Source organism: Chaetura pelagica, unplaced genomic scaffold (assembly GCF_000747805.2).
Source record: "Chaetura pelagica isolate M959 unplaced genomic scaffold, ChaPel_1.0 scaffold11, whole genome shotgun sequence".
NCBI lineage: Eukaryota > Metazoa > Chordata > Aves > Apodiformes > Apodidae > Chaetura > Chaetura pelagica.
Genome location: NW_009952694.1, coordinates 6,043,799 through 6,052,342, shown reverse-complemented (window position 1 = coordinate 6,052,342; position 8,544 = coordinate 6,043,799). Strand labels below are relative to the sequence as shown.

Here is an 8,544-nt window from a genome sequence, read left to right as displayed (position 1 = left end):
AGGAAAATCAGGAGCAGAAAACCCAGCCCTGGGGGTCAAAGCAGGGCCTAGGGAGGAGCCAGCATGTCCAGGAGGGCTGGAATGGTGGGAGAGAGGCCAAGCAGAGTGAGGATCTGCCCTCATCCCCAACAACCTCCATGGCTGCTGTGGATGAGCTGGTAAACCCCAGGGATGCTGCTCAGGCAGGAGCTGGCACATTTACATTGACCACAGCAGGACTCACACTCGAGAGGCAGTGCAGCTGCTGGGGGAGCATCTCTTGGCTGCAGCTTGTGGGCAAAGGCTGGTTGTGGTGGACCTGCAGGCCAGGGTCCTGCCAAGTCCCTTTCCCCCACTGCCATTGCAACAGGACAGAGGGATGCAAGTTTCCATGGCCAGCCTTAGGGAGAGCATGGGCATGAGAATGCTGCTGGGAGGAGTGGGATCATGAGGAGCTGCACTCACAGCTGTTAAACACACTCATCCCTTGACCTCCCACTCCTCTGGCCCAATGGCATGGGCATGGTGCAGTGGTAGAGAGCTGGGGAAGAGGGCAGACATGGGAGCAGCCCCAGGCACTCACCTGCTCCACCAAAGCACACACACCTCAGCAGCCCCTGCTTTAATGGGCAAAGCCTCGGGGATGGCAGCAGGGGGTGGGCAGGAGCCTGCAGTGTTGGCACCAGGGGAAGCAGCAGGACACAGCCACTGTGAGCAGTGAGTGTGTGGGGTAGGAAGCAAGGGTCAGGGGTGGCCATTCCCTGCCACCACATACCCACAGGACAGCATGGCGGTGGGCATATTTGTCTGAGCTGTCTGGGCTGCTCCCCCCTCATGGAAAGACCAGGGCCTCCCTTCTGCCCTCACAAGTTTGGCCTCTCACAGAAACCCCTCCCCACACTGCTGCACCCCCTCTTCCCCACAATGGGCTAGAAGAGGTGGGTGGGGAAAGGGGGGGCTGGGGGCTCTAAGCCAGTCCAGGCAGCAGGAGGGACAGGCAGAGGCTCCTGCCACATCCCATGCAATGGGGTCTCCCCCTCACATCAATTCTGCTGTCCTCCTGCCCCACCAGCAAGGTGGCCCCACCAGTACTGGGAAGGCTCCTTCCTGCCCTCCAGCATGTCCTCTGGTCTCAGCACAGATGGTGCTCACCTCAGCACCAGGGATGCTCACTGGTAGCGGGCCTGGCTCTCCAGCACGGGGCTGCTCATGTACTCCCAGCCCAGGCAGCAGGAGGGAAGGCCGGAGCCCCCTGCCACATCCCATGCAATGGGGTCTCCCCCTCACATCAATTCTGCTGTCCTCCTGCCCCACCAGCAAGGTGGCCCCACCAGTACTGGGAAGGCTCCTTCCTGCCCTCCAGCATGTCCTCTGGTCTCAGCACAGATGGTGCTCACCTCAGCACCAGGGATGCTCACTGGTAGCGGGCCTGGCTCTCCAGCACGGGGCTGCTCATGTACTTGCCCTCCACTGTCTCCAGCTCGGTCTCAAAGCTCTGCAGCACCCTGTCCTCCCCGTCCTCCCCTGGCTCCAGGTGGTTGCCCATTGTGCCGTACGACTGGTGCGCTGGGGAAGCCGCTGGCGTCAGGCTCAGCTCAGGCTCCTGAAGGACGGTGGCCACAAACAGCTGCCCCGGGGGACAAGGGGGGGTCAGGGACGAATGGAGTGAGGGGGGGCAGTGGCTGTGGCCACGGGGGCTAGGGAGGGTCACTCACATTGGAGTTGGGAGTGGAGGAAACACTGCTCCGTTCCACATCGTTGAAGGTGCCTTCAGACTGATCAGACATCTAGGGGGAGGGAGGTGGGGAGGAAACAATGGTTTGAAGGTACCCAGCTTGAAGCCAGGGGCATGGCCAGGCACCACTTCAGACTTCCCACAGCAAATGCACCCCAGAGAGCTGAGGAGGGGACTAAGCAGGCAAGAGAAGAGAATGGGCGACTGCCTGTGCTCACCTGGTAGCTGGAGGGTTTGCGTGGCTGCAGCTTCTTCAGGCAGAGGCCAAAGAAGGAGAAGACAATGCAGAAGAGGAGGACCACAAAGGTGAAGAGGGTGACAGGACGGGTGGGACCTAGAACACAGAGACACTGGGTCAGCACATGAGCTTCCAAGGATCTGCTGGACATCTAGCTGAGCCCCAGGCGGGCACCTGCTTTGGGTTCTTTTACAAGCTCTCAATTCCCTTCCCAAAACACTAGCTGACACCCCCCTCATCAACCAGGGCTCCACCACACCTTTCCCCTTCCCACCCTCATTCCCACTCTCCACGCCATGTCTAATTCGGGGGTGACACCAGTGGCTTGTCTCCCCGCTCCACCCCCCCACCTTAGACGTGACCCTCAGCAGTGGTGGGGGTAGCCCCAGGCTTTCCCTCCCAAGGCGAAGGACGGAGAAGAAGAGCAGCCAGAACATGCAGAGGATGGGGGCCACCACGACCTGGCTGATGGCGGCAACATGGAGGCGCTGGTTCAGCTTGGTGGGGATGTAAACGTAGTAAATGTTGTACCTGTCCACCATGTGCTTGAGCAGCATGTAGAGTAACCCTGGTGGAAGGAGAGGGGCCATATGGGGGGAGGACAACAGGGACAGCCAGGTCACAGGGACAGCAGGGCAGGCCCTGGGGATGATGCCCAAGGGTGCTCTCCTGTACCACATGAGAAGCGTGTACTCTCATGCTGCTGCTGTTGGCTGGGACGTGGCTGGGGGCAGCAGGAGAATGGGTATGGGACCATACTCACCAAAGGGGACAATGATAGGGCAGGTGATGCTGTAGGTCATCACAACGGAGAAGATGCAGCAGGTCCAGGCATACTCCAGCCCAAACTGGAACTGGTAGGCTTGGCTCTGGGGCACAACCAACTGTGTCGTTATTGCCTCTGCCTTTGCAAAGGCTACACTTGCATTTGCACCCTGGCCCACATGATTGATACTCACCCCTCAACACCCCTTCCCCATTAGCTCCCACAAGACCTGAAGAAGTTCCCACAAGCCTCCCCATAGGACCAGGACAGCCTGAGTTTCCAGTGATCATGTCCCTGCTGTGCTGAGGGTTGCACAGGCTCAGAGGTGTCCAGAAGCCACCTACCCGCTTGACATGGAGCCGCTCGGGCTCAGACTTGGCAAAGCAGAGGCGGGCAGTGTAGACCAGGAGTCCTGGGATGCGAAGCAGCTCCATGGCTGTCCCGATCAGGCTGGAGGTGACCACGTAGTTGACAAAGAAAGCGCCATTGTCTGGGAGGAAAACGCACCTGCCATGGGGACACAGAGTGAGAGGATGCTCGAGCAGGTGGCCAGTAGAGCTGCCAGGGGCTGGCACTGAGCAGCCCTGTTTGCCCAGGAAGTTCAGGAGCTCCCTGCTACTCACTGGAACTTGATATTGGCCTTGTCCAGAAAGCGGATGTCAAAGAGCCAGCGGAAAAAAAGGTCCAGGCTGGAGAGGAGCAGAAGATGAGCAGCTCAGAAAGATCTGCAGAACAATGGGGAGCACCCAGCAGGCACAGGCTTTTCCCTGTCCCAGGTAGATGAGACCCTCTGGACCCTACACTGCCAGAGCACCCTCTTCTGCCACATGGGGCCATTATAGTGTGGGTGCTTGCTTCCTGGATGGTCAGGATTGCTGGTCCTGGGGCCAGGCAGATACCTGACTTGGTCCTTTCAGGGTTTGCTGAAGGACTGTCCCCAAGAAAGGCACCACCAGCACCATGAGGCCAGCTGTGGCAGCCTGGGAAGCTGTTCCACTCCCCTACTCCTCTACAAAGAAGCCTTCTGCCCATGATGATCTGGGAGCATCTTGGCCCAGCGAAAGAATGAGTGCTTTCCCTCCAGAGACAGCTGTGTTTCAGCTGTGGTGGGCCCTCATTCTTTTGGGGTGGGCTTACAGGAGGCAAGGGGCCAGCTGCCATGGAGCAGGGAGAGCAGCGTGGTAGGGTGGTCCATACCTACTCAGCCCCAGTGAGGGCAAGATGATGACCATGAACACCAAGAAGAAGAAGCACTTGTGCATGGTGAGCTGATTTTCACTTGACCTGTGGAGAGGGGAGGCAAGAGAAGAATGTTGCACTTTTCTGAGGCAGAGCAGCCAGTGTGGTGAGAGGCTGGGCTGGGTCTTGCTCGTCTCCAATAAGCTACTGTCAGTCCCATGTGTCAGAAGCCATATGCATCTGATCTGTGCATCTATTGGGTCCTTGCAAAGCCTATCCCAGGCCAGAAGGAGTCACTGTGAGGAAAAATCTGTAGCAAAAACTCTTGTCCTCCCAGCCTCTCATCTTCATCCCATCCCTCTCCTATCATCTCTGCTGGTGTAGACACACAACAAGAACACGGGAAATTAAAAAGTCCTTGATTTCTCACTAACAACTAAAAACATCAACATATTATAAACATTCTTCCCATATCAAATCATATACTAAATCCTAAACATAACACTATTCTAGCTATTAAGAAGAAAATTAGACCTATTGCTTATCAAAACAGGACAGTGTCTACAATGGATTCAGAAGCCCCCGTTTTCCACAGGAGAAGGAAAGAAGGTGGTGACAAAGCTTCTGCAAGGACTCAGGAGACTAGGCACAGTGGTTCAGACTAGTGGAGGGTCAAGATAGGGAGAGCACACTGTAGGAGTGTCCTCTGCTAGGTGACTTGGAGCATCCTGAAGCTGTGCCTCCGCCTTAGAGGGCTGGGAGCATGGCTGAGACATGCCACCCAAGTCAGGGCCATGGCCAACATCACACCATCCCTTTCACAAACTTCTTCAGACCCATCTTAAAATCTGCCTTCATGAGCAGCCTGGAAGCAAGGCCTTCTAGGGCTATGGCAAGGAAACGGTTCCTTCAGGCTCTTCCTATAGGGGGTAACACCTATGGGGCTCTGTGGGGGTCTGCCATTCCACTGCCTGCCTCCCTGCAGATTGGGTACCACAAGTCCTAGCAGGGTCCCTCCCATCTATGGCAACCCTGGGGGAGCATGGGAGCCAGCCCTGTTACCTGGTCCAGTGTGACTCGAAAATGCCGAGTAGTAGACAAGGAAGGGCAGGAAGACAGAGAAGGCCCAGAGCAGCAGCGTGGGGAAGAACTGTGTGATGATGGGGTTCTGCAGGAGAAGAGATGCCAGAAACCTCCTCAGGAGCCTGCCAGAGCTCAGTCATGCTGGAAACAGCTCCCTGAGCCTCCTGGCACAGGATGATGTGTGCAACAGGTGGGCTAGAGCATTTCCTCCCTGAGCAGGGGTGTTTACTTCAGGAGATGAGAGCCTGAGCCTGTCAAAGCCACCACGGGCATTCTCTGAGCCCCAGTGTTTGCCCAACAGCTCACAGGTCAACGAACAGGAAGCAGAAACTGCTGGCAGCATCTAACATCTCCTGGAGCTCTTCCCACCCCTCTCCTCTTACATGGACACCAACCTGCCCTCTGCCATGGACACCAGCACCAAAGCTCAGGTTTGCACAGGTGCCCCAGGGTTCTGCCACTGGAAACACACCAAGAACAGGATGGATGGCATTCAGGGGCACAACAACTCCTTGCCTCTCACCAACACCCATCCCAGTGACGCCTGTGGCCAGTGCAGAGCTGGTGCCCTCCATGTGTCATGGACAAGGCTGGAAGTGGAGACCGTTTGGGAAAGCTGGCACAGAGCACCAGGGACTACCTTGAGGCTCTCCACAGGATGTGTGACGTTGAACATGTCCATAGTGTTGACGATGATGGCTGGCGTGGTGAGGAAGAAGAGAAGGATGAAGAGGCAGATATTAAGGAGGATGAATCGCACCCACCAGGATGTGCCACGGACTGATAAATTCTCCCTGTGAGAGAAAAGCATGACTCAGGCATGGTGTGGAGGAAAATCCATGTGTTCTGGGCCTTCCAGCCTGGCTCCCAGAAGCTCTGCCTCTCACTACCTCCATCAGCCATCCTGTCAGAGCTCACTCTCTTCCCCTCCCCACACTGCTGCATTAACACCTGCAGAGCCCTCAGGACCACAGAATGAACACAGGGAGGGTCCACACCACCATGAGGCTTTGGAATCAGGCTGAAAAAATTGGAGCCTGGCATTCATCCCAAACCTTGCCTGGCTGAGCCCTGCTACCTGTGAAGTGACCACCCCAGACACCCTTGCTGACTTCTGCTACGGCCATCAGAGTCAGCCCCTGCAACCCTTGGAAACTGCCCTGTGGGTATGGGCACAGGTTCCCTAGAACTACATGGGCTCCCTATAGCTATGGGCATGGTCTCTCTATATATACAGGCATGGGTTCCGCCGGCCGCTCGCCCCCTTTCCTCCCTCCCTCCTGCCACGAGGGTTCACCAGATGATATCATTGGGTGCAGGGGCGTAGCAAACACCCCACTGGTGTGACTTGACCACGGTGGTGACAGAGGACTGCTGAGGGTGCTTTCGGCAGCGGATGTGGCTGTAGTCCTTCAAAATCCTGCAAGAGGAGGGAGACAGGGCTCAGGTCCAGTGCAAGGACTCAGGAACCCAGCTCTTTTGAGACCCTCCCGCAGATAGTGGCCACCTCTGCAGATGGCAGACACACAGAGGAGACAGACCCATTGCCTGGCTTTGGCTAGGGAAGCTGGCAAGGTGCCCCAGTTCCCCAGCAGCAGTGGCCACCGACTTGGGGGACACCCCCGTGCCTGTTGCACGAGGAGCACTCACACAGCTGTCATCCGCTCATCCTGGAAGGTGACGAAGGCCATGTCAAGCCGCTTGAGTGTGATGCGGTTGCGCTCAGCATTGAACTCATCTGTGAGCTTCTCCTCCAGCTCACCATAGTACTGCTCAGCATCCACCTGCAGGAGCAGCCAGGGCTCAGCTGTGGTCACCAGCATGGGGCAGTGGGGATGTGCTGTCTGCAGCCCGGCCCGCATCCTCCTACCTGCTCAAAGCCACAGAAGCGGCAGCAGAAGATGCGGGCGCAGGGGTGGGTTTTGATCATGATCTTCCCCTCCTTCTGTGCCTTGGTGGTGAAGTAAAGCCGGCCCTTCATTGCCTTGCGCCTGCCAGGACGTCAACAGGGTGAGGGTCATTCGGGGAGTGGCAAACAGACAGACATACAGACAGACTGGGTCTCTCAATGTGGTGGACAGGAGCAGTACACCCTCCCACAGAGGCAGCAGGGGCCTGCATGCACTCACCTCTCTGCATCCAGCTTCATCAGCTTGCGCACGTCGAAGCAGAACTGGACGTTGGTGACGGTGCAGCTGGGATAAGCCTCGCTGCAGGCACAGGAACATGGTTGCACCAAGAGCTGGAGGACAGGGACAGCCCCTGCCACCTGCCTGCCAGCTGCCCAGCAAGGCTACTCACTGGAAATGCTTGATGATGAGGGAAGGGTCTGTGATCTCCTTGGAGATGTGCGTAACCATCAATGTCCGGGCAACCTGGAGGAGAAGCAGGGGTAGAAGGGGTGGGTAGGCAGGGGTCCTGAGACAACTTGCTGCCACCCTGCTTGCCCAGTCATTGGGAAAGCGGAGGTGAGCTGGGGCACTGACTGCACCCCAGAGGTTGGTCAGCACAGACCTCCTCAATATCCACTCCCAGGCCCTGGGGACATAGCCAGATGCTGTCACCTCCCAGACAGATGGACTCAGTAGAGCTTCAATCTCAAGAGACCATGCAGTGAGAGAAAGAGATCTGCTTCCAGGCTGCCAGGCTTTCTCCAGAAGCTGGAGAAAACCAGCCATAACTTTCCCTGCCTGCCCAGTCCCAGGATGTTTCTAAAGCTCTCCCTACTACTGGGGCCACCCTTTCTGCAATGCACAAAGTGTCAATTAGTGCTGAACAAGGCGGGGCTGGAGGAGGTGTGGCTCTTACCTTCTCATTCTCTCTGTATTCAAGGTGGACAGAGTGGTGAGCCATGCAGAGGATAGTGAGGATGAAATAGATGAGAGCAAAGATGCTGTGTAACCACAGGAGACGGTCCCTGGAGGAGGGAAAGACAGGATTGGAAAGTGTATGGTGTAAGGACCAGCCTGGTGCTCAGCATCTCACCTGTGGCCACCCCCCCTGCCCAGCAGGACCTCCCCAAGCCAGCTGTGGGATCCCCACCCCAGGGATTAGAGCAGTAGCATCCAGGGTGTTGGCTGAGATACCACAGAAATGAGGCCACTCCCAAAATCACTTCTGCCAGCAGCAGGATGCACGCTGGCCATCTCACTGTCCTCACACGTGGTGCAGACAGATGTGGGGCTACCACGAGCACGGTGCTGCTCACAAGGACCTGTCCCTGTCCCCGGCATGGGGTTACAGTGAGTGTTGTGCCTGAGTGTTCCCAGAAGTGCCCACCATGGTGGCAGCACCCACAGCCCCCATGGATGCAGCAGCCACGTACTGTGTCGGGATGTTGGCGATGGTTGTCCGGCCGAAGTGGGTGGGGTTGTGTCCTGCAGAGGAAGAGGAGAAGCAGGAGGTTAAGGGAACTCAGTGAATATGCATGTTTATACACACAGGGTTAGTGGCTCTGGTCTTTGCTCTCTCCTTTTCCATTGCCCAGGTCCCCACCAAACCCCCACTGCTCTGAAGCTTCCTGCTTCTTGTGTTCCTCTGTCTCACAGGGGACGGTGCATTCCT

General features: G+C 57.1%; 1 protein-coding gene across 1 annotated transcript in view; it reads right to left on the bottom strand.

Moving 5' to 3' along the window:
- Positions 1–1,393: 1,393 nt before the first annotated feature.
- Positions 1,394–8,544, bottom strand: part of TMEM63C (transmembrane protein 63C) — a 13,512-nt gene continuing 6,361 nt past the window's right edge. Inside the window, 18 exon segments of the mRNA XM_009993899.1 lie at positions 1,394–1,606; positions 1,695–1,766; positions 1,933–2,048; positions 2,344–2,520; positions 2,716–2,821; positions 3,063–3,225; positions 3,342–3,407; positions 3,916–4,002; positions 4,960–4,981; positions 4,984–5,065; positions 5,621–5,774; positions 6,278–6,400; positions 6,631–6,764; positions 6,851–6,971; positions 7,110–7,190; positions 7,282–7,355; positions 7,789–7,897; positions 8,306–8,357. Of these exon segments, the coding sequence (XP_009992201.1) occupies positions 1,394–1,606; positions 1,695–1,766; positions 1,933–2,048; positions 2,344–2,520; positions 2,716–2,821; positions 3,063–3,225; positions 3,342–3,407; positions 3,916–4,002; positions 4,960–4,981; positions 4,984–5,065; positions 5,621–5,774; positions 6,278–6,400; positions 6,631–6,764; positions 6,851–6,971; positions 7,110–7,190; positions 7,282–7,355; positions 7,789–7,897; positions 8,306–8,357 (1,952 nt within the window).